The following is a 27360-nucleotide window of genomic DNA, read 5'->3' as shown; positions in this document are numbered from 1 at the left end:
GCGGCGCTGGGTTGGCGGCCATCTTGTGCTGTGGCGCTGGACCTGCAGCCATCATGGGCAGTGGCGCTGGCTTTCTTCTTCTGCCCTGGTGAGATGGCGGCTCTGGTCCCTCCCACGTGAGCCTCGAGTCGAAGGGTATTACAATTGTCACGTACGGTGTTACAAGAAGCACGGAAGAGATCCAAATGCAGGTAAACAGGTTTATTGAGGGGCAATCCAAAAGAGTAAACAGTCCAGGCAGGGTCAAAAAACAGAAAATCCAAAAATATAAACACACACGTGAAGAGCAGACTCTGGAAAGTAACATTCATACGACAAGGACTCTGTGACAAAGACTCAAACAGACCGGGTATAAATACACTGAAGGATAATGGGGAAACAGGAGACAGGTGGGGAACAATCAATTAACTAAAACAAGGAGGAAGGTGACCAAATAAGGGAACAGGAAGTGATAAGATGACAGACACCGTGGGAACTGAGGACACCTAGTGGACACCCAGGGAACACAACCCAGACACTGTGACAGCGAGTTGACTTTGCTTATTACACACAGGGATGCATCACACAAACATGCCAAATATTAAAAACAAAAAGTATATCAGTGTAAATGAATGTTATTGTGTAAGCTACATAAATATAAATATCTAATGATGGATAGTCATTGCATGTATTAGAATTAGGATACCTATTTGCAATTCAGCCTATTACTACTTATAATGATGAATGAAATTGGCGTATTAATTGAACAATCATGCCAATACATACACATATATATTAACTGACTCATCGCGCGGAGCTTTAGTGGATTCCTGCTTGTCCCGTAGATGATCTGCACGGGTCCTTTAACTTCACTCTGATTGGTGTATTGAAAGATACGCCCATTACTCATTAACAGAATAGGGACACCCCATTCCAAAAATGCGCCCCGGCACACGGAACATTTTTCCATTGTTAAAATAGAAAAAGTGGATTTGGACACGCCCTGAGTGCACCTGCATCGTGCACTTTATACTTTGTGTTTAGAAAAGGGCCGAAGATGTCATTTTTACCTACAAGCATCTTATTCAGTTTATCATATTTACATGACTGAATAGGCTCCGTGAAGTTAATTGAAATGTATTTGAAACAATGTTTCACTGGACCAACTGAGTGATAGTCAGATCTGTTCAAACTTTATTGACAGTTTAAAGCATGTTATCATTCAATCATCACCAATAATTACATAGTTTAAATTTATCAAATGGTAACCCTAATCTAGCAATTCCATAGCAACTGCCCACAACACCCAAGCAACTATTTAGGGGGAGCATTTCTCGTACAACAACAACGTAACTCATTGCTTCATTGTATAATGCATTATGAGATAAATTCATTAGTCACAATTGTTTCGTGAATCCAACGTAATATGGTTGCACCTCTGTTGTTTAAACCACTGTGGTTTAACAGTGTAAGCCTGCCATTAATGATGTTATAAACAGCCGGTGGAGTAATAACTTCTGCTAATTTACTGATTTGGGATCACAATTAATGTCCATTATTATAGTTCATTTACACAAACAACAGAGTGTCATTCATATGTATTATGTTAACATGCAGTATTGAATTGTTGCACACTTTACTCCCATACACTACATGCAGTTCATTAAGTCATCAGCTTTCGCCACAAGATATTTTTTTAGTTATGCTACTGTAATTAACATGGCATCTGAAGGCGGTGAGCGTGATTTCACCAAGTACAACATGATCCTGTAACAACATTCCAATAAACCAATCAGAATTGAGATATAACTTTTCAGGAAACATCTGTTTTAGATTTACAATCAGAGTTAGGTGCTTCTACACCTTTGTTAATCAGCTTTCATTCCCCACTGATTTTAGGAATAAATTAATTGGTAGGGTTAGGTTTGGGGTAGTAATTAGTTTAATTCTATACTTTTGGACAATTCGGTGATCAAGGATCATCAAAAGATTTTGATCCAGGAACATGTATAACTTGACAAACTCAGAATCTGAAGGCATTCTGTTCCCTATAGTTTTGCTTTATTTGATGTTTGCATCATCGCGGGTTCCCTATTATGCCGTACTCTGGAGTTCCCTTAAGCATCAATGCACACTCTTCAAAAACAGAGGTGATTGTTGACATGCTGAAATATATAGAATGAAATGTCTATATATTCACATAGAATGAAGGATATATAATGTACTGCATGCTAGTTTGCTTGTTTTGTCAAAGAGAATGATCTGTTTAAGTCCATGTCATATTAAAAAGAAGGTATGCTTCCAACCCCAGGTCGAGAGCTGTAGTTCTAACCACACAAGTTTGTGATGTTGTTTGTAAAGTGTTTGTTGAAATAATGAGTGTGTTTAAATGCACCCTCATAATGCAAATATAATAGTACAGTATTGTTCAAAATAATAGCAGTACAATGTGACTAACCAGAATAATCAAGGTTTTTCGTATATTTTTTTATTGCTACGTGGCAAACAAGTTACCAGTAGGTTCAGTAGATTCTCAGAAAACAAATGAGACGCAGCATTCATGATATGCACGCTCTTAAGGCTGTGCAATTGGGCAATTAGTTGAATTAGTTGAAAGGGGTGTGTTCAAAAAAATAGCAGTGTGGCATGCAGTCACTGAGGTCATCAATTTTGTGAAGAAACAGGTGTGAATCAGGTGGCCCCTATTTAAGGATGAAGCCAACACTTGTTGAACAAGCATTTGAAAGCTGAGGAAAATGGGTCGTTCAAGACATTGTTCAGAAGAACAGCGTACTTTGATTAAAAAGTTGATTAGAGAGGGGAAAACCTATAAAGAGGTGCAAAAAATGATAGGCTGTTCAGCTAAAATGATCTCCAATGCCTTAAAATGGAGAGCAAAACCAGAGAGACGTGGAAGAAAACGGAAGACAACCATCAAAATGGATAGAAGAATAACCAGAATGGCAAAGGCTCAGCCAATGATCACCTCCAGGATGATCAAAGACAGTCTGGAGTTACCTGTAAGTACTGTGACAGTTAGAAGACGTCTGTGTGAAGCTAATCTATTTTCAAGAATCCCCCGCAAAGTCCCTCTGTTAAAAAAAAAGGCATGTGCAGAAGAGGTTACAATTTGCCAAAGAACACATCAACTGGCCTAAAGAGAAATGGAGGAACATTTTGTGGACTGATGAGAGTAAAATTGTTCTTTTTGGGTCCAAGGGCCACAGGCAGTTTGTGAGACGACCCCCAAACTCTGAATTCAAGCCACAGTACACAGTGAAGACAGTGAAGCATGGAGGTGCAAGCATCATGATATGGGCATGTTTCTCCTACTATGGTGTTGGGCCTATTTATCGCATACCAGGGATCATGGATCAGTTTGCATATGTTAAAATACTTGAAGAGGTCATGTTGCCCTATGCTGAAGAGGACATGCCCTTGAAATGGTTGTTTCAACAAGACAATGACCCAAAACACACTAGTAAACGGGCAAAGTCTTGGTTCCAAACCAACAAAATTAATGATATGGAGTGGCCAGCCCAATCTCCAGACCTTAATCCAATTGAGAACTTGTGGGGTGATATCAAAAATGCTGTTTCTGAAGCAAAACCAAGAAATGTGAATGAATTGTGGAATGTTGTTAAAGAATCATGGAGTGGAATAACAGCTGAGAGGTGCCACAAGTTGGTTGACTCCATGCCACACAGATGTCAAGCAGTTTTAAAAAACTGTGGTCATACAACTAAATATTAGTTTAATGATTCACAGGATTGCTAAATCCCAGAAAAAAAAAAAAAATGTTTGTACAAAATAGTTTTGAGTTTGTACAGTCAAAGGTAGACACTGCTATTTTTTTGAACACACCCCTTTCAACTAATTGCTCAACTGCACAGCCTTAAGAGCGTGCATATCATGAATGCTGGGTCTTGTTTGTTTTCTGACAATCTACTGAACCTACTGGTAACTTGTTTGCCACGTAGCAATAAAAAATATACTAAAAACCTTGATTATTCTGGTTAGTCACATTGTACTGCTATTATTTTGAACAATACTGTATGTATGGCAATCTTGATTTAATCATCATAATCATAATTTAACATTACCTCGTGTATTTGCAATACTTAGATCACAATAATGAGATTAAGCTCATAATCATAACAAGCATAATTGTATTAAAATATGTGGTTTAAAACAATTTTAATTGCAGTAAACAGGGATGTAAATCTCATTATTACAGCTCTGACCAAAGTGTGCATGTACTCTGATAAAATCATATGCTACGAGTTGTTCACACAACTTCATGAATGAACTCCGTAGCGTTAGGGTGCTAAGCATTCTCAAATAAATAAATAAATAAATAAATAAATAAATAAATAAAATTATAATAATAATATTGGCGAAACAGAATTAGCAAACACTCCAATGCATATTAATTTTTGCAATCAGGAGAGCTTCATAGGTTTTATTTGCAATGTGTTTTGCAGCATTGAGCAATGTAACCAATCACAGACATATCTGTTGATTTCTTAAATGCAATGGCGAACCAGAGGTGTTTAATTTCAAGCATACACTCACCACTCAGAATGCCAAAGTTTTTTTTAGTGCTGAGTTATGGAATCTTGTGAATCCTGTCATTATAACAAAGTGTTAATATTATGTAAATTGTGCAGTGTAGAAAGAGATACATTGACTTTAACAGAACAGTGTGAGATTGCAACATTGAGATGTCCATCGCTGTGCCAAATAACCTTCAAGTACATCTGTAGTCCTTTTTTTTTTTTTTGCATTTCATGTGAGTGGACTGTGGCCAGTAACATGCCTAATGTACTGTATGTGTGTTGTGAAGAAAGTGCATAATGACAAAAAAAAAAAAAAAACATTTACATTAAGCGCAAATAGCCCGTCTTGTTGGTTGAAGCTATTTACACAAACTCCACCCACCAACATGCGATTTGGCAATCGCCAAATCGCAAATGGCAAAACGTGTAACATATTTATTTTGACGCGATCAACCTGGGTTCGAATCTGCCTTTTGGCAAACTTTTTTTTTAGGGTTAGGATAGGTGTAGGGAGGGCTTTATTGTCCCAGTAAGGTGGCATTTATTTAATAATTTGAATTTAAATTACAATTTACACTCAACAAGTTAATACTCTATACTGTTTTACAATGAACTACAATATGTGGTGCAGCCAATTGCCACTATTTGCAATAAGTAATAAAATTGTATCAAAGTGTAACTTGAATATGTAGCTATTTGCACTAAGTGTAAATAGCTCCTATTGCTATTTAGACTTATAGTGCAAATAGCCGCTGCCTAAAAATAAACACCTCTTAGCAAATAATGAGAATAATCAAAACCACATGTAAACTGGAGTGAAGAGGTTTGCTTGTGTCATGTAAACATCTTACTGCAATTAGGTGCTCAATCTGATTAATTGAAATAATTGCATTATTGGTGCACATGCAAATATAGTAAACATCATTGAACTATGCAGGTAATAACAGAGCTTGTGACCATAATTGGATAACAATCCTTTTGGGAAACACACCCCAGATCACCTTAGCAACTTTCAGTCAACCGTTCCTCCAAAATTGTACTGTAGCATATGCTTTCCTGTGAGTGCACTGCTCTTTGGTGCCTCTGACTGAAAGTCTTATGGCGGATATGCTGATCACTATGAGCAGGACTGGGAAGACTCGGCTTGAATGTTAAGGCTCTTTCTCCCTAAGATTGCTCACATGGAAACAGCTTCTATGTGCGATACTCCATAAACATCCGTCTGGCATCAGCTGTCTGATATGGCACAGTGTTTTATGTAATGGTGGCTCATGCAGGGTTAATGGGGTTTCATCAGAGCACTCCAATAACTCCACTAACAGCCAATAACCCTGCCTTTCCCAAGTACAATTCTGCTTCTTTAACACTAACTGCTTGCAGAATGGACATTTCCAAGCGAGAAAATTGATTTTAATATTGTTAGTGACAGATTAACAAGTAAATAGTGTGACTATACATTGGACAAGTTGTTGAGCAGGCGATGACCACTTGGCTTTCTTTTTTACACGCTTGTAATTTCCAAACTATCGTTTGGAATACTGATGTGGCCCAGAGCCATGTCCTCAAGCTTTTAGACAAAACTCATTAGAAAGAGGTGAGATCCCTTTAAATAATGAAGGATTTTCCTTTCTTTCTTTGGTTCTCTCACCCAAATAGATCTTTTATTCGTTTCCATAGTAACTAAAAGACTGTCTCAGTACTGTTGAATGAGGACTCTTCCCTGTCTGTAAATAGTGAGAGGGTGTGGGGGCTGGGAGCATGGTGGGATGGCGCCTCTCAGAGGCTGTACAGATACACAGCTGCTTCTAATCTGTCAAAGCCTCCTGTTCATGTATGCATGATTTTGCACAGCTATGTTCAAGCTTTAGATTTGCAAAGGACGTTCGGGTTAGTCAGGTGGCAGCCACAGCTGTTGTCTTCATGCTTATGTGAGGCAGGAACACATGGGCTGCTACATTTAGCCACACATGTAGTCTGGGCACAACAGAGCGCTGCTAAAAACAGCTAATGAGCTGCTGTCTTAGAGAAGATACAGTTATCCTGCAGTGACCTGTTCTTATGTAGGCTAATGCTTGTTTTGATGTCATGCGTTCTTTGTTTAGCAGTTGGGGCTTTCAGTGGGTGGTTACAGAACATAAAATGATAAAAGATGGGAATCCAAAAATAAATAGGGAAAATTCTAGTGCACATAGGTTACCACCAGGTTTTGATCATTCTCTCTTTTATGATTCAAATATTTTTTGCTGTCCTTCTGCAGAGATGTTGTCTTATACTTCAACATCATTGCACTGATATTTTGAGCTGCATTAATCCGATTTGCTGTCATCCAAATCACTCGTCCATGTTTAATTGTAAATCAATCACTGAATATGCAACTAAATTTGCTAAATTATTCAGTAACAGTTTAGTGACCAATTCTCACTATTAACTAGTTGCTTATTAGCATGCATATTATTGGTTGTTCATTAGTTCTTATAAAGCACATATTATTCCCTTATTCTGCATGACAATATTCTAGATCCCTTAACCCTACCCCATACTTAAACTTAATAACTACCTTTAACGATTAATAAGCAGCATATTAGGTTTTCTTTTTTTTCTTTTTCTTTTTTTCTTTGAGGCAAAATAGTTAATAGTTAAGAGTGAGAATTGATCCTCAAACTAAATTGTGACCAATTATTCAAACACATTTTAAAATATTTCATAAACATAATTTCATAATGTTCCAAATATTTATTTATATATTTATTTATTTATTTTAAGGAACACAAAATGAGATTTTCTTAAAAAAAAAAAAAAAAAAAAAAAAAGAACCGGAGTTGGTTGTAATACTGTTAGAAAACATGGACATCAGTTTACATTGTTAAACAATCAGTTTACATGTTAAACAAATGTTACATATTTAAATGAAGAGGACCTACCAATTCACCTTTTTTAATTTTAACATGCAATAAACAGATTGAAAATCAGATTATGATTTGAAGTGAAGTGCTGCTTTGTTTTGAATACCAAAATTGTGTATTTGTCCTGTTAATATTAAATGTGGTAACACTTTAGTTAAAGGATCAAATCTTATATGAACTAGGTGCTTGTTAGCATGCATATTACTGGCATATTGGCTGTTTATTAATACTTGTAAAGCTCAAATTAATGACTTATTCTGCAAGACCATATTTTAGATTGTTTAATCCTACACTATAAACTTAAACACTACCTTACTAATTATTAATAAGCAGCATATTAGGAGTTTATTACAAAAGTCCTATTTAATAGTAAGAATTGGTCCCCAAACTAAAGTGTGATCCTATACATTTTACAGAGAGACTTATGACATCTGCTGTCACCACAAGAAGGTGGTTGACGTGTACGATGTGTGATTTTATCCCTGTACCTAATTAATTAGTCTTCTACTGTGGTCTAGTAAATTTGCTATTTGCATGTAAAAATGGGGCAAAAGGGATTTCAAAAATTTTCAGTTAACCACGGACTGTCGTATATATACACAGACAAAGAAATAAAGAAAGATACTCCAGACAGTCAGGCCTGAAAAAAAAAAGATATTTCCAAAAACCTGAAATTTCCTTCCACCTCAGTGTGAAATTGCAGATTTCTAAAGGCAAATCTTCCAACAAAAGGCACTGTGTGTGTGTATTTGCATATGCCCACTTGCACACAATCACGTGCAATTGTGTGTGTGTGTTTGCATGTAGCTCCAGACAGTCTTCTCATGGTGAGTGTGAAGGGAAGGTGATGTGATCAAAGGTACAGGAGCGAGTTTGATATGCAGAAAACGGGGAGCCTCAGCTGCATTCTGACACCAGCTTTTCATAAGCTCACAGAAGCATTGTGAGGCAGATGAAGCAACAGACCTGTGGATGCCAGAGCCCAGAGGCTTTAGCATGGGACTGATGCGTGAGGAATCTCAATTGAAGATCATTGTTACTGAGACCTGAGGGATGAAAGAAACACAGACGGAGTAGAGAGATCACAGGTGGCGTGGACTGCAATTTTGGAAGACCACTCGTACTCATTGGCATTGAGATAAAGGCAAATGCAAGCTGGGTAATGCCAGGGTTTAGGTACACAGAGAACTTTCATAGCTCTAACCTCAAGCTCTTTTGTCGTTCATCCCATTTAATGGCTCTTGGGATGGGTGTGCTGCAAATAATTAAACCAAATTATTACTCAATTCAGTTGAGTATCGTCAGCATAACAGTGGAAATTAGTCCCTTATTTTCTGATAATATTACCAAGGGGCAACATGTATACTGAACACAGCAGAGGACCTAGGACAAATCCTTGTGGCACTCCATACAATTACTGGTGATAATTGAGATGACTCAAATGAGTTTCTGTGCTATAGTGGGCCTGAAACCTGACTGAAAATCTTCAAAGAGATCTTTTTTTTTTTTTTTGGTAGGAAGGAGCACTATTGAGCAGACATAACTTTTTACATTTTTCTTTTTTTTTTTTTGGCATAAACGGAAGATTTGAAATGGGTCTGTAATTTTCCAGTTCACTAGGGTCTAGTTGTAGTTTCTTAATAAGAAGCTTAATACCCGCCTGCTTGAATGATTTTGGGGTGTGACCAAAAGATAACCGAAGAGTTAATAATATTGAGAAACTGTTCTTTTGCAAAAGGTAACAACTCTTTTAATAATTTAGTGGGTACAGGATCTAAAAAAATTAAGTAATCCAATTTATTTTGGTGTGGACTTTCTCTGTTAAAATTAAGGTAACATATACTGTAAACACACACACACACACACACACACACACACACAGAGAGAGAGAGAGAGAGAACTGATACAGGGGTCGGTAGCACTTCTTTTAATCAGCCAAGCAAGCATTGTTGTTGACCACAACTATCTATAAATTCAGATTTTTTACAATAACTTTTAAAAGTAGAGTTCCCCAACACTTCTTATCACAGGTGGTCCATCGGTCATGGTCATACAAGGTCAAGGTCATACGCTATGGGCCAGGTGTGACAGAAGCACTGACACTGATTAATATCTCCACAAATACTCTTCACTGACCTTTTTAGCCTCAATGTTTTACACTTGGCACTGCCAGTAATCCTCTTGGTGACCTTTGTGGTTGTTTTTCGCTTGTTTTTCCTGGCATGAACAGTCAAACACCTAAGTGTTTAGCCTCTACCCATTATGGGCCTGATAAAGAGATAACACACGCCAATGCACCAACACACAGATGATTTATAGTTTTCTTTGGCTGCTCCTCCTCAATACTCCTTCTTTGTGCTCAGACCTGAATTACAAATCAGTTTTACTAAAATACCTGTCAGAGGCTATAGCAATTCCAATAGCCCTTCCACATGGCTTGCATGATGTGTTAATTGTAGGCCATTTTAGCAGCGCTACCTTTTTTTTTTTGCAATCAATGTCAAGCCTAAGCAAATTATCCCTGCCTGTATAAAGGTATGCACATTTTCCAATACCTTGTTATTGACTTTCTTGCTCCAATAAATGTTTAGGAGTTAAGTGAACAACTTGCTGCTGGATAGAATGATCTAGTGTCATTAGCTTGTACAAGTCCACACAATACTTACACCTTCTTGGCCGGAATTGTGATTACTGTTGTGTTGTTATTAGGGAGTGCTAGTTCTGTCTATGATGTGAATTACGTTTGTTGTGCAGTGATTTATTGTTAAAACAGCAGTTTCAAAGTATCAGTCAAAACTGCTTTTTACTGCTTTCTTTTTCTTTCTTCTTTTTTTTCCTTTGGTAAATACTCCACTAATCTGTTATTTAAACACTGCATTCTTTTTAAATAAGGTATGCCTTGCAATTGTGACTTTTGCTCCCTACACACTAAGCAGGGAGTATCTGTTGAAGTTAATTTTGCCTGGCAAAATTCATTAATCTGAAATGCCCTACAATCAAACACAGGCAACAATAGAGTCATGCAGATTAGGAGTTTCAAATATAAAAATATGATCATGTAAATAAAAATAATATACATGAGAATATTTCATTATAAATGTATCTAATAAATCCAGTTTTGATTATATGAAATAAATCTTTTTATTGATGCTGTTGTATTATTATTATTCGTATGTATTACAGTTAATATAAATTGTGTCATTTATCATACATAAACCCCTAAATTTAGTTATAAATGTGATTGATATGTACTATTGAATTAAATGTGAATTTTAATTTTTGGCATTAATGTATATATGTTAATAGTTTATATGTAGTTTATTTAAATGTATTTTAGCCAAGCTTTATATAAATATTATTTATTTGACCATACCTTCATATACATTTGTATATGTACATATATATATATATATATATATATATATATATATATATATATATATATATATATATATATATATATATATATATATATATATATATATATATATATATATATATATATATTAATCTATTGCATACTATTGATATATTTAACTCATCATTGTTTATTTTAGCCAAACTTTGTGCGTTACTATGGTAGTATGCAATTGCTGAATCCTTGTTCACTTGTTGTGAATTGCTACATCTACAGTATGCACACTTCATCCCTATTCCATTACGATTTGGAATTAAATTCTATTGACCAAATATTGACTTTGAGGATTAGAATATATTTTATAGCACATATAATGTGGAAACAGAGTCTGTGACAAATTGACTGCTGAGAGCACAAGAGTCAGTCATTTTTTTTTTTTTTTTTAGATCAGACCAATCATAATGGGGGAAAAATAAATTGACGTTGCTTGTAGTTTCCTGCTGTCCATATATATATATATATATATATATATATATATATATATATATGTGAAGAACTCCCTTAGCCTCACTGGTCATCACATATCTAATAGAGTACTAAAATGAAATTATGAACATTTAAGGTTGTTTCTCTCGTTTCAGCACCATGCGGTGGGCAGTACACTGGATCAGAGGGAGTGGTATTATCTCCAAATTACCCTCTCAACTACACAACAGGCCAGACCTGCTCCTACTACATCACAGTATCTGGAGAATTTGGTGAGTAAATAAAGTTACTTAAAAAGGTCACGGTTCAGTTTAGAGATTTCTTGGAGTGGGATATACCTAAAAAATGTATAAACGGCTAAAAAGCTGTTAATTCAGAAATCACTAGTAAACTTTAATGAAACCTTAGTTGTAATGCTAACAATAATATTTTTAATTACTGAATAATGTTTATTTTTAAGGTGTTTTTGTCTGAATTGTAAATTAATTAACAATTTATTAAGTATAGGAACTGATATCTTTCAATTTTCCGTCCTCACTTTGTTCTCATTTGTAAAAGAACATTAGATGAGGTAACATTGCCATCACAAATATAGTACTGGAAAGTTAATTAGTAGGTTGTATTGCAAGTATAAACTCAGTTACCTTAAATATTTCATTTCATTCAAGTGGTGAGTCCTCCGTCTGTAGATATTAACTGATGTAAATATCTTCCTGCCCAAACAACACACTCACGCTGTGTGAATCAATAATTAACTGCATTGAATTAATAATAAAGCAAAGAGCATAAACTCAGGAAAAATAAACATAGTTCTAATGCTCACATTTACATTAAATATCTGGCTCTATTAAGATAATATATATAAAAATATATATTTAGTTATGCGAAAGTTCACTAATACCTGCAATTTTGGATGATCCATAAATGCTCAGTTAGCATGTAAGCTCAAACTGGATAGCTATATTACAGTACTATATTATATTTGTTTTACTCAGCAATATTTTAACTTGGTTATTCATAAAACAAGGAAAAGAAAAGGAAAGAAAGAAAGAAAGAAAGAAAGAAAGAAAGAAAGAAAGAAAGAAAGAAAGAAAGAAAGAAAGAAAGAAAGAAAGAAAGAAAGAAAGAAAGAAAGAAAAAGAAAGATACTATGGAAGTGTGTATAATGTGACCCTGGACCACAAAACAAGTCTCAAGTCGCTGGTGTATATTTGTAGCAATAGGCAAAAATACATTGAATGGGTAAAAATGAATGATTTTTTTTTATTATATGCCAAAAAATCATTAGGATATTAAGTAAAGATCATGTTCCATGAATATATTTAGTGAATTTCCTACTGTAAATATATTAAAATGTAATTTTGGATTAGTAATAGCCATTGCTAAGAACTTCATTTGGACAAGTTTAAAGGCAATTGTCTCAATATTTACATTTTTTTTTTTTTTTTTTTTTTTTTACACCCTTAGATTCCAGATTTTCAAATGTTTCTCGGCCAAATATTGTCTTATCCCACCATACATCACTGAAAAAGCTTATGTGTTCAGCTTTCAGATGGTGTATAAATCTCAACTTCGAAAAATTGACCCTTATGACTGGTTTTGTGGTCCAGGGTCACATATATGGAAATAACATTAAATATGAGTTGCTTAAATATATTTTTGGCCATACTTTATATCCACGACTGCACAAAACCACAGTTTACTAAATCCATTACAAATCCTTGCAGTTAATGCATAGCAAATATGTGTAAGTAAAGCTTTAACATTTGAAGTTTGTGGAAGTGTTTGTGAGCCGACAGAAATCCAGTCAAACTGATATTTACAGAGCTACTAGCAGCGACCCTTCAGCTTTTCTCTGCTGTTTGAGTATGAAGCGAGGGCCGACATCTCATTACAGAGGACATAATAGAGTCGTCGCAGTGGCCCGGGTGACCCCTTTCCACCCTTCTCTGCTTAGCTGGCTCTCACCACAGCGACTGACATGCACAGCATGCCTCTGTGATTTCCCTGGTCTCTCATGTCCTACCATGTGAACCATGTGTCCTTTCTGGCAAGCGAATGCGTTTAATCACAGCTTCATCACTGGTCTCAGGTCAGAGGGAATGGACACCAGACGGGACCAAACATACACATAATGCATACATTACTGACAGAGGTTCATGATTTTGAGGTATTGAGAGTACAGTGATGATAACACTACAGTACTTGGATTTATACTAGCAGTGAGAAAAGGAAAAAACAAATATTATAATAATAATAATAATTATAAATACTACTTCTACTATGAAAGTTTTAGCTGAATATGTAGCTATATATTGTTACATGAAAAAACAAGGTATGTAAATACACTGGCTTAATTCTTAGTCCTCAGTGTGTTTGTGGTAAATCAACATAATTTTTATTTGTGAGTCATTCGGTTCATTTGATTAAAAAGAACCAGCTCAGTCATTTGTTTGTGAATCACAAGCTCTCAAACTTAATTCCCACACAGGTCATTGTTTTCCAGAACAGAGCTGTTGCTACACTAAAAGTGGTGTCCTGTGGTATGGGTTTACAGTACGCACATTTTATTCACAGTTTCACGGCATGATTCCTGTAATCAAAATCTTCTGTTATAATGAATGTAATCTCATGTGCCATTTTGATTTGACTAGGTTATACTTCAGGTCATACTGCATATTATGGACACTTATAAAACCATCGACCTGAAGCAAGCTTGTAGATGGGATATTTATGTGAATTTATGTCTTAATTCATTGTATGTCTTTTGTTAGCATCTTTTCCCAGCTGTGGTGATAGTAAAATGCTCAGTGCGTTTCATTTTGTTTCCTCAGTGGTGTTTGGGCAATTTGCCTATTTCCAGACAGCCATGAATGACTCCGTTGAGCTATTTGATGGGCCCAATCAGAATTCTAGGCTGTTAAGCTCCCTGGCTGGGTCTCATTCTGGTAAGTAATAGCTTTACATTCACCCCAGTTTTGTTGCTATGAGTTTGCTTTGAAATGCACAGAACCCCCAGGCATAAATGGCTTTATAAATCTGTAAAAAAAAAAAAAAAAAAAAAAAAAAAGACAATTGTGCAGACAACTGAGCAGTTTAGGAGGATGTAAGTTTAATGGCTCATTTCAGAGGGAGAGATACAGGAGTGTCATTTTTGGCAAGCATTTGATAATATTATTTGTAATTGTTTTTTTTGTTTTTTGTTTTTTTTATATATAGTTTGAAATCGGTGTTACATAAACACTGACAGTGAACACAGTCACTCAGCCTCAGGCAAATTAAGTCTTTGTTTGCAAGTAATATTTTCATAAAATCATAAAAATATACATCACCCTAAAAGACTGAATGAAATTGGTTTTAGACTTCCATGTATCCAATAGCTTTGGGGTGATCTACAGTATATTCTAGTTATCAATCTTTTTATTCACAAAAAAAAAAAAAAAAAAAGTAAAGACAAAAAAAATTCTGGAACTGTATACATCCAGAGTGAGGAAAAGTGCTCATAAAATCACTCTGGATCCCTCACATCCAAGTCACCCCATTTTTGAACTTTTGCCATCTGGCTGGCGCCTCAGAGCCGCAAATACCAGAACAGTAAGACACAAAAACAGTTTCTTCCCCCAGGCAATCTACCTCATGAACAGTTAAATGTTCCCCACTTATGCTTATGCAAAAAAAGTGCAATATCCTTATATTTATTTGTTACCCCTCCATCCTAGTACATCCCTCCACCTTATTCAATCCTATTCCATTATCATTTATAGCACAATTGTTTATACACTTATTTATTTGCCTACATTTTTTTTTTTCTCTTTGTGCTGGTGTCTCTATGTACTGGAAGCTTATGTCACTAAAACAAATTCCTTGTATGCGCAAGCATACTTGGCAATAAAGCTCATTCTGATTCTGATTCTGAAATATATATATATATATATATATATATATATATATATATATATATATATATATATATATATATATATATATATATATATATTCTTTACTTTTTTTCTATACTTTTTGTGTAGAATCACTATAACTATCAATGTAAACAATTAACATCTGGCAACCAAAAAGTGTCCTTTTCTCCCCCATCTTCCTTTAAAATGAACGCTGCTTGGTTTTATTTATATTTTTATTCATTTATTACTATTATTATTATTATTATTATTAGTAGTAGTAGTAGTAGTAGTAGTAGTATTCATGCTATTCATACGTTTTTAAGTGTGGTTTAAGTGTTCAAATAATGGAATCCATGTTGTCATTTTCAACTATTCGATCCAGACTTTAACTCCTTCTAAAAAGAAAATGTCATCCTTGCAGCTTCCTGCTGAATTATTGTCGGTATTATTGAGTGAAAGGTAATAAAATGCCAAGAAAATGAAAATCACTGCTAATTCCTCAGTCTTTGCAGGATTGATGGCAACCATTGGACACAAACTGTTTGTGTGGCATTTTTATACTGTATATCTTCATGGTCTGCTGTGCAACACTATATTCCAATGGGAAGCGCTGTAAATTCATATAATTTCTATCTCATCTTTGTGAGCAGTGGGCTAGAAATCCTGACAGGCCACTCAATTCATAGTTAGAGTGTTTAACCCTCCAGGCTCAACTGTAGTGTTTCATTCACCATCTATATCAGCACTCTGGTTCTTTTCTTTGGATACAGCTTTGTAAAAGTACACTTTGACTTTGGATCTGGATGCTCAAGTTTAGCTCAAGGGTGAGTCATCCTTTATGTTGGGGATTATTTTTTTTATTTATTTTTTTATGTACCTGCTGCATCTTTGAACATGCCGCAGACAGCTAGAGTATTTATTTGGGTATCCATCAGTTTTAGGCCCATCATTGCTGACCTGCGTCTCCACCCTTGCCCCGGAGGCTGATTCGAGTTATTAAGCCATCCGTCATGTACGCTACCTTAAGACAAGTTTGTTGCAGCACATTTGCCTCCATAAGCGACTCTAAGAGACTTTAACATCTAACATATTGTGTTTTTGCAGGAGAAACCTTACCCTTGGCCACCTCAAACCAAATCATGCTGAGATTCAGCGCAAAAAGCGGCCCATCTGCCAAAGGTTTCCATTTTGTTTACCAAGGTAAGCGAGCACTCAACTTTCAGTCAATAACAGGTCCTTGTGCAGAGCCAAGGCTTTGTTTTTAATCTTCAAATCCGAAACATTCAGTTAGCCTTTGTGTTTGCGTTGTGTATATATTTGCACCGTGTATAGGGTGAAATCACGCCTCTGAAGTGTCGGGCCGGCATGCTGATCAGTATGCCAGAGCCAGCTTTTAGAGGGAAATAGCCTTTATATTTCACACAGAGAAGTAAACGGCTGCAATCACAATGTCATAACCAATACACAATATAGTCAAATGAGGAAGGGGCTTGAATTTGATATAATTTGTAAAGCATTTAGCTCTGAGCAAAGCCAAATGGGAGAATGATTTCTGTGCTATTCTCAGTATTTTGAGAGTTGCCTTGCAGTTTTTGAGCATTTTTCCCCCCTCTCCCCATCCCTTTTTTGCCACTTTGGGGTTTTGTATTTCAGTGTGTATATTCCAGAATAAGGCATTAGTATGTGCTTTATAAGTACTAATAAACAGCCAATATACTAGTAGTATGCATGCAACTAGTTCATATTGAGAACCGGTCCCTAAACTAATGTGTTACACCCAATTAAATAATATATTTGTTAACATTAGTAAACAAACTATGAAAATACTTTTAAAGCATTTATTAATCTTAGATAATTATTACATCACATACATTATTAAAATTAAAGTTGTCTCTAATAATGTTAGTTAATGAACCTGAGCTAACATGGACCGTCAATGAAGAGCTGTATTTTTATTAACTAACATTGACAAATATTAATAAATACTGTAACAAATGTATTGCTCATTGGGGTGAGTAAATTAGTTTTGGGTGAACTGTTCCTTTAAATGATTCACCCTTGACGTGTCAGACTCCTCAGACAGCAGCAGTGTGCCGCAGGACATGCGAGGCATTTCCCCTCGTTTTAAAAGAGGTCATAAATTAGTGTATAAATTACAGTACGCTTTTTAACTCCCTTTATCAGCTGCCTTATAAAAAGATACAATAGGAATCTTTCATGGGCACATCAGCGTGCGCACACACTCACAGTGCAGACCGCGGCAAGCCTGCTATGTCTCTTTATATCTCTCCTCGCCGTTTTATAGTGTACAGCAATGGGCACAGAGAGAACAGCTGGTGTATGAGAAATGTTCTTTGACAGTTAGGACAGTTCATTTGGCTCATGGAGGCATCCAGGTGATGGTGGATGGTCCCTCCAGCCTCTTCCTATATATTCACAGCCATCAGATGAAAGTTAAGACACAAACAGAAAAAAGAACCAAGTTGCTACAATGTTCACAAGCAAAACCAGCAAAGTTCTCTGTGTTAAGGTCATGGAGATGCTTATACAAATGTGCTAGATAAATATATAAGTGTGTTTTATTTAAAACAAGTGCTAAAGTAGTCGCAGTGTACACCAGTGCACTGGTGAACACACAATAGGTTACAAATGTGGAACGTTATCTGTCTTTTAAAAGTGCATAGGTGCAATTATAAAGACAAACTTTTGCTTTTAATTCATGAAAAACTGAAATGTATAATAATAAAAAAATCTAAAACAAAATATATATTTGTTTTTAAGTTATCAAATGTAGAAATGGACATGGACAATTTTAGCAACATGCCAATGGAAAACTGGTAATGAGTCCAATGATGAGTCTATTTTTTTGTGAGGTGTATGTTAGGACCATAATTTTTTGTCTATGCATATTTTGGTCACACTTCGTTTGAGGACCACTTCCTACTATTAACGAACTGTTAATTAAGTATTTAGGTATGGGTAAGCTTTAGGGATCTTAAATATAGTCATGCAAAATAAGGCATTAATATGTGTTCTATAAGTACCAATAAACTGCCAGTATGCTAGTCATATGCACGTGACTAGTTAATTCTAAGCGACTAGTTAACAGTGAGAAATGGTCTCTAAACTAAAGTCATACTTCTCTTTAAATTCATTAGATGTTTTATTGTTAGTACATGTTAAATAATTGGTAATTAATTTAATTAATGTAAAAAAAGAACCTTATTCTAAAGTGTTGCCAAAATGTTTGTGAAAACTTTGGAATTCTTTGCTGAAGAGAAAGTTCAAAAGAACAGCAATTGTTTGCTTTGTTTTACAACAATGTTAAGAGAACTTATTAGGTTTTGAAACAGAGCCGGTGTGTTTCCAAGCCTCCATCTGGTCCGCTTTGATTAGAGATCTGTTTCCTGTCCACTAGCTGTTCCACGCACCAGTGATACACAGTGCAGCTCCATCCCAGAGCCCAGATACGGCAGGCGGATCGGGTCCGAATTCTCAGCTGGCTCCATTGTTCGTTTTGAGTGCAACCCTGGATACCTCCTCCAGGGATCCAAAGCCATCAAGTGTCACGCGGTCCCTAATGCTCTGGCACAATGGAATGACACAATTCCGAATTGTATAGGTAAGCTAGCCTGGATTTATTGAAGAAAAATGCCCACTAGTCATGTTTTATTCAGGACTAAACAATTCAGCTTGTTTGAGCATTAGAAATAAAGCAAGATAGACAGTACAAATTCCATTTTACTCTTATATGCTTGCTAACAGGTACCGTCATTCAAATGTTTATTTATTACCCTGTATTTTCTCAAGTCCTTAGAGAATGTAAATGTACAACTTTCTGTGGTCTCCTCTAACTTGAGCTAACTAATAAGGGTTAAAAATCCCGCTGGAGGATGAAATGGCAGTGGCCTCTATGAGGATTTAAAATGTCAGGCCTCTAGTTAATATTTCCTTCTATACTGCCATCCTCAAGGGGCTGAGAAGCTGAATCCAAGGGCCTCTGGGCCGCAGCCTTCAGTTCAAAGCTGTAACCTCCAGGCTTTAATATTGAGCATTTAGCTGTCGCTGTATTCTATAGTGCTGTCACGATTTTATCACTCCCAAGGCACGTCCTCATTTCGGTCTGCTTTCAAATCTCACTTCCCCGTTTTTCATAGGAATTACAAACTGAAAGGTAGATATCTATTAAATATTAATAGAAATTTTATGTATTTAGCTTGTTAATCGTAACATTCCTCATTCATTCCTTTCATCATCATGTATTAAAGTCAGCATGAAACACTATTTGGAACCAAATTTCTCTAAGCTAGGAGGTAAGTCCATAATACCAGCATGGAGAGAGCTTGAGCCATTAATGTCATGTAACTAATTGTTCTAGAGCTGCAGGAACGACAATACTATTGTAATGTGCACAAGCTCAAATCCTTAAGATGTGATACCACAGGCATCAGATAGGAAATTTATAGTCTGTTTCATGCTTTTAAGGTCCATCTGCAGAAATCAGGTGTTTGGAAAACATCTACTGTAATAAAATTGATTCATTGCAGTTTTTCAGCAAAAAGAGATTAACATACATGATTAGAAAGAAAGAGATTAGAAAGAGATTAACATACATGACATAGTTTTTAACATCCAGGCCACATTAAATAGTTTATAACGCTTATACATAACACAAAATGAAGTTTTCTGAAAATCTCGTTTTGTATAAGGGGTAGATTTAGGGTTAGGGTTAGGATTTGTGGATAGAAAATATAGTTTGTGCAGTATAAAAATCATGGCAAGTCCACATAAAACATGGAAACCTGTGTGTGTGTGTGTGTGTGTGATAACTTACCTTTGAAGTGTTCAAAGTAAGAACAGGAACATGCATTAATAAAATGAATGTTTTGACTGTCGATCATGTTAACTTATGAATAATTTAGGATACTTTCTACAGATAGAAAAAATAAAGCTTTACAACGGCAGACATAAGATTGTTTCTTGGGAAATATAGTGCTCCCAGAAAAGCATTTTTCATGCAGAGAATGTATGTTTTAGCAGGGTTATGATGGCTTTGGTTCATGTTACCTCGGGCATAATCACATCTTGTGTCAAAGGAGTCTGCTGCCTTTCTCACAGGACTCGGTTCAGGCACTTGTACGGTTCCATTCTCAGCATGAGCTAATTTTTCCTCTGTTTTGCTCCACAGTCCCATGCAGCGGGAATCTGACAGAAAGGAGAGGTACCATCCTCTCCCCTGGGTTCCCAGAGCCTTATGGGAACAGCTTGAACTGTGTGTGGAAAATCATTGTTACTGAAGGAGCTGGTATCCAGGCAAGTACAAAAGTGTGAGCTCATCAAATGCAGTAAAGCTACACCTGTTGAAATTATATAATGAAAAAGATTATTTTGTAGTCAGCAAGGCAGTGAATTACAAAGATTAATTTTAGCATTGGAAGATTAATATGCTTTGTGTTGTTCAAAGTACTGTTTATTTAATGTAAAAGATACAACAGAGATGCCAAATGTAGACCATGCCCATAAATGAAAGTCAAGATAAATCTGAATAAATTGGATTGTGGTTGTTGTATGTATTTTGGCTACCCAAGTTCATTTAAAATACATGCTTCTAGCTACATTTCAGCAAAAAAAAAAAAAAAAAAAAAATATATATATATATAGTCCTATAAAAAGGACTATTTAAAAAGGACTATTTATCTATTTATATATATATAAATAGATAATTAAACCCTTCCCTATATGTACAAATCGTTGCAGTTTCCAGTAGACATGAAGACCAGAGGCAGTAAATCTCCAACAGCATTTATTCACACAAAGTATGCTTTACAGTGCCAGTGTTTTAATTAAGAAAGCCTAAACATTGCTTCAAAAATCTCCTTATTTAAAGCAAGACAGTTATAATGTATAGAACAAAGACATATTTACAGCACTTGGAATCTGGCAGCTGTATTAAATATCCAAGTAAACATGTAAAAAATGTAAATAAATACATCAAAAGAAATTTACCTGCTATTACCTATAAAAATGTTCGTAGTCGAGGAAGAAGGCATTGAACTGGCGAACATTTAACTAAACTTTAATAATAAAATATACACAAAATATTCATATTCACGTGCTTTGGACAGTCACAGAAACAGCCCTTTCAACATTGGAGGTGGTGCTCTGAGCTACGTATACTATAGAAAGTTGGCGTTGGTGGAGGGTCAAATGCAAGTCTGTCAGATGTCTCATACACTGGTGAGAAAACATTACATTGCAAAGCGCATAATATTACAATAATAACGTCTTCCGTTCTTATTTGATCTGTAATAAAATAATGAAACAGACTGATGACGTATCATGCAGCCTATTGTAGCCTTGGACCGGAGGATATGATTGGACAAACACTTTAGTCCTAGATCTTCCACAGACAATTTAAATACATTTGGACCACTTAACCTAGTGATTGCTGTCGTAATGTGAATAGACTTTCAACCAGCATAACAATTATTTATTATTTTAAATCACCTACCCTGCCTGCTAGCACAATCAGCCTGTTCAGGAGTTTCAGAGAGGGGGTGAAGAATTGTTGCATAAAACAAACTTGCTATTTTTGGTTAAAGACAACTTGACTATGATTATAAGCAATGCTGAAAAGTTACAGCATATGACCATTATGTGAATTCATGTTCATTGTGTAGAATTTTCTTTTTCTTGGCAGATCCAAGTTATGAGCTTTGCCACCGAACACAACTGGGACTCATTAGAAATCTATGATGGTGGCGATATGACAGCTCCAAAGCTCGGGAGCTTTTCAGGTTCGTATTATCTTTATTAATCCTCTTTTAATTGCTTATTCAAAAATAGTATTTTGGAGTGATTCAGCATCTGATTTACAGAAGTTCTCCTAAAGCTCATTTGCATACTTCTTTATAGCTCATTACAGTTTCATATTGCTATAAAACTGAGAGCCAATCCCTGACACTGGTTTTATGCCCATGTAATCTTGGAAGTGCTGAAATTAGAGTCCTGGAAGGCTGTCCATGTGCCATGCCTTACATAACAGATGAGTGCCCTCATGTTACATTTGGTTGATTAACAGTATCAAATTAAGTGAAGTGACATTCAGCCAAGTATGGTGACCCATACTCAGAATTTGTGCTCTGCATTTAACCCATCCGAAATGCACACACACAGAGCAGTGAACACACACACACACACTGTGAGCACACACCCGGAGCAGTGGGCAGCCATTTATGCTGCGGCGCCCGGGGAGCAGTTGGGGGTTCGATGCCTTGCTCAAGGGCACCTAAGTCATGGTATTGAAGGTGGAGAGAGAGCTGTTCGTGCACTACCCCCACCTACAATTCCGTCCGGCCCGAGACTAGAACTCACAACCCTTCGATTGGGAGTCCAACCCTCTAACCATTAGGCCACGACTTCCCACAAATTGTACACCCTTTCTTTTTTTTTTTTTTTTTTTGGTTCCAGTTGGAAAACGTCTCGGGTTACGACTGTAACCCTTGTTCCCCCGAGAAGGGGAACGAGAACTGCGTCGAACGACACTTTGGGGGAAGCCCCTCAGCGTAGCGCCTCTGAAGTATGAATGAACCTGAGCCAATCTTGATTGGTGTTGCGTCATGACGTAATGTGTGACGGCATACGCGGAAGCTATAAAAAGGACGCCGGCACACAACACAGATAGCTTATGTAATGAAGCAAGCGCTCCCAGGCAGGGGGAGGTGTGGCGACGAGACGCATTTCTCGTTCCCCTTCTCGGGGAACAAGGGTTACAGTCGTAACCCATCGAACTGCGTCGAACAACACTTTGGGGGAACGAGTACCCACTATGCCACAACGGGCCCTGCCTGTCCTAGTGTGAAGCTGCACACAGGCACACTTAGGATGAGAGCACAAGGGTGCCAGGTGTCGATGGAATGTCCAGGCTGTAAAATCTAATGAAAGTGTGAGGGGTGGCCCATCCTGCTGCATCGCAGACCTCCTGGATGGGGGCCCCAAATAGGAGGGCTCTAGAGGACGCCATGCCTCTAGTAGAATGAGCCCTCACGGCCAGAGGTGAAGGCAATTTGCGCACCTGGTAGGCCATAGATATAGCTTGGACAATCCAGTTGCTAATGGTCTGTTTGGAAGCAGGAAGCCCCTTCTTGGGCGACCCAAAACAGACTAACAACTGGTCTGACTTCCGCCATAAGGAGGCCCTCTGGATATATATCTTCAAAGCTCTGACAGGGCAGAGCAAGTGAAGTCTCTCCTCATCTGCCATCACGTGAGGTGGAGGATGAAAAGCCTGCAGAACTGTAGGCCGTGCCACATTAGACGGCACCTTGGGCAAATAGCCCAAGGCAAATAGCCCAAGGATGGCTTTTGTCGCCTGGAGCAAACTCCAGGCACCCATCAGATATAGAGAGCGCCTGGAGATCTCCTACCCTGCTCTAGAGCTGAGTATGGTCTCCACTACTCCTGCTGACAGGCCGGCCTCTCGGTACTGTGCCCACAATGGGCCCCAGCCCGTGAGGGAGGCGTCTGTCTGTCTGGCTAGGACCTCTTCGTTGAAGCCTTCTTTGCCTGCAGGACGGCCCTCAGGTCGCCTGGCTTAGGCTGAGGCTTCAGCTGAGAGCGTCTATGCCCCCAGGCTGCCTGAGGGGGGGCTCTAGAAGCTACGCTCTCCTTTCGCGCCTGTCTATAGGCGGAGGAGCTGGCGGATGGCTGCGGCTGCCCGCTTGGGGCAGGCTTCTTAGACATTGTCTAAAGGCTGCAGACTGTTTCTTTGCCTCCTGAAACCTGTCGACGACGATATTAACTGAGTCGCCGAACAGGCCAGAAGGTGAAATCGGGGCATCAAGGAGGAAAGCCCTGTACTTCTCCTTTAAGCCCGACAAATTTAACCATAAGTGTCTCTCCGAGACCACCATTGCCGCCATGGAACGGCCGATAGCACGGGCCGTTCCCTTTTTGACTCGGAGAGACAAATCTGCAGCCTTGCTCAACTCCGCAATAATTTCTGGAGTTGGACCCTCGCCCTCATCGATATCTTTAAGAAGGTCAGCCTGGTACGCCTGCAGTACTGCCATTGTATGCAGACTAGCGCCAGTCTCGAGATCCACCGCCAGATCCATCTGCGAGCCCCATGAAGAGCGTTGCAGGTCCCGCACCTCGAAGGGGAACTACCAGCCACATTTATTCCATCCAATTCATTATCACACAGTTCTGGACCAAAAAACTGCACACTTAAAATTGAAAGTTTGAATGTTATGAGTATTATAAAGGCCACCATTATCACTCGCATTTTATTGTGTACAGTTTATTTATTTAATTATTTTTTGTAATTATTCGTTGGCATGGAATACCTTTGAAAAGTTGATATTTATTATGCCATATTTATTTAATAAAATAGAGATGCTGAAAAAAAAAAAAAAATAATAATAATAATTTACCAGCACTTCTAATTAACTTTTGAAGACAAGGATGATTAATAATAATGAAAAATTGTAAGAGTGGCCCTAAGATTTCCCTTAAACATTCATATAACTTATATATTCATTTAACAAGTGTATATTAAAATATCCAAATCATATAATGAGGGTTTAACAGAGCGAACAAATCAAATATAGACATATAAGATAAAGATGGGAAAAATGACATCACAAAATGCTTTTTTTTTTAAATGTCACACAGCATGATTAGGAAGAGGGGGCATGATCTTCCTTTGAGAGAGGAGGCTTAACCTTTTTGATAACTCTCCCAGTGGACTGAATCGTGGCCAGGCCTCTAGCTACACTTTCAACACGACTGTAATGAACTCTGCCTCTGTGTCACACTAGCATGCTGGTGAAAGGTCACCCAACCAGGGAGCTCCTTCTGCCCTAAGGCATGTGTTCAGGGACACTTCACACTGTCTAGCACTCCTCACCTTCCCCAAGCCATATTCCCAAAAGCTGAGAAGCTCTTTAAATGCTAAAACATCTTCACCCAGTCTACTGAGACACCTGCCGCCAATCTATGATTGAATTTGATGATAAAACGATAATTTCCCCTCATTTAGATCTCAGTGGTCCAAATTATACGAGCCCGGAGTCATTTGTGAGCATTGGAAAGACATGGCAGGGAATCAGGAGCCAGTGTCATTAGGCATGGTGTTTGGCTGCCCATTAAAATGTGCTCTTCGCTCTCCTGTCACCTGTGCTTTCCCTTTATATCCCCCACACACTCGCCCATCACAAACGGTCGTTTCATTCTTCCTCTAGTCACAAATCCATTAGGATAATACCCTTAATTAAACTGTCAGATATGTTTTGTGTTTCTGTCTCCCCACACTTTTCATCATTCTGAATTAATTGTGGCTCAACAATTGCCATTTTAATTACAACTGCATGCATTGTGTATGTGTGTGTGTGTGTGTGTGTGTGTGTGTGTGTCTTCAAAATATATCACTGTCATTATTTACATAATTCTTACTGCATGTTATGATCCTGAAGTGGAAAAGTGGTCAAGATCAGACCATATTTACTTTTTATTTACCAAAAATCAGCAATGATCCCAGCCCATTCTGCTTATTCTATTCATGTGGTTCTGCTGAAGAGGCTGACAGCTTTTGTACTTTTTTTCTGAGAGTGCATTTATTAAACAAAAACACAGTTATTATAGTAATCTTGTAAAATATTATTAAAATTAAAATGACTGTTTTTTGAACACCATTTTCTGCTTTGATTTTTGTGGAAAGTGAAAGTGACGAAAGTGACGTGACATTCAGCCAAGTATGGTGACCCATACTCAGAATTTGTGCTCTGCATTTAACCCTTCCGAAGTGCACACACACAGAGCAGTGAACACACACACACACACACACTGTGAGCACACACCCGGAGCAGTGGGCAGCCATTTATGCTGCGGCGCCCGGGGAGCAGTTGGGGGTTCGATGCCTTGCACAAGGGCACCTAAGTCGTGTTATTGAGTGTGAAGAGAGCACTGTACATGCACTCCCCCCACCCACAATTCCTGCCAGCCCAGGACTCGAACTCACAACCCTTCAATTGCCAGTCCGACTCTCTAACCATTAGGCCACGACTTCCCCAAACCATGATCCACTACCATTCAGTAAGTAAAAAAGAAAGAATAAAAGATAAAGAATTAAATTAATACTTTTATTTAGCAAGGTTGCATTAAACGGATGTGACAGAAAAGTGACAGTAAAGACTAAATACTGACTCAAAAAAAATTAAGTATTACCGTTTCCACAAAAATATTAAGAAACAAAAATGTTTTCAACATTGATGATAACGAGAACTTGATTAATAAACAGAACTGATAATAATTTAGCACCAAATCAGCATATTGAAATGATTTATGAAGTATCATATGACAATGAAGACTGAAGTGATGGGACTGATGAAAAAAATTATCTTTGCACCACACAAATAAATTGCATTTAAAATATAGCAAAATAGAAAATAGTTATTTTATATTGTAATAATATTTCACAATATTGCTGGTCTTTCTGTATTGCTGATCAAATAAATGTAGCCTTGGTGAACAGTACTGTAGAGACTGGTATTTTTTATTTTTTTTTGTACTGTACTGCTCATGGCACAAATTAATCAACGCTTCGCTCTTCCACACAATACCTCCCACAGCTTCAGTTTCATACTGAAAATGAACAGACATGTGGTTGGACTTCAGTTCAAACGCTGCCTGTTCATCTCTCTTTTACCCCACACATTTTTGAGTCTGTCTTCTGCTTGCAATTTTTTTCTTCATCTGTGCGGGCGCAACATAAGTGCTCAGTTTAGAAAGAATATCGTTCTGTAGTGTCTTTCAAGTCGTGGGAATGTATTTTACAAAAAATCCTTCTTCTCAAATCCCCCTAATCTGTGAGGATGCATTGCTCCTTTTGCTATTTGGCATCCAATGTGATTCAGTACTGTAATTGTACAATATTCTGTCTGGCAAAGTCTGTTTAAGCTCATCTGAGTCTCATCTGAGCATGTTAAGATCTTCTCTAAATTGCCTTGTCACTAATAGTGATGATAGACCGCTGAATAGCTGGACACTGAATGAGCTCGGAGCTGTCAATCTTCATCCAAAAATGATTAGTCAAATCATTCAAGCACTTTTTTCAGGCTGGAATATTAGGAGTCAGATGGCAGGATGCTTTAAGTGCAAACATGTCGGGGAAC

The 27360-nt window shown here is 37.3% G+C and overlaps 1 protein-coding gene across 1 annotated transcript in view; it reads left to right on the top strand.

Moving 5' to 3' along the window:
• LOC113069715 (CUB and sushi domain-containing protein 1-like) overlaps positions 1 to 27360 on the top strand; it is a 169664-nt gene that overhangs the window by 81700 nt on the left and 60604 nt on the right. The window contains exons 24-29 of the mRNA XM_026242837.1: positions 11441 to 11557; positions 14120 to 14233; positions 16292 to 16387; positions 18606 to 18809; positions 20376 to 20500; positions 21888 to 21984. Of these exons, the coding sequence (XP_026098622.1) occupies positions 11441 to 11557; positions 14120 to 14233; positions 16292 to 16387; positions 18606 to 18809; positions 20376 to 20500; positions 21888 to 21984 (753 nt within the window). The remainder of the gene's footprint in view (positions 1 to 11440; positions 11558 to 14119; positions 14234 to 16291; positions 16388 to 18605; positions 18810 to 20375; positions 20501 to 21887; positions 21985 to 27360) is intronic.

The sequence above is a fragment of the Carassius auratus genome, unplaced genomic scaffold (genome assembly GCF_003368295.1).
Source record: "Carassius auratus strain Wakin unplaced genomic scaffold, ASM336829v1 scaf_tig00002331, whole genome shotgun sequence".
NCBI lineage: Eukaryota > Metazoa > Chordata > Actinopteri > Cypriniformes > Cyprinidae > Carassius > Carassius auratus.
This window is presented reverse-complemented; position numbering and strand designations above follow the sequence as displayed.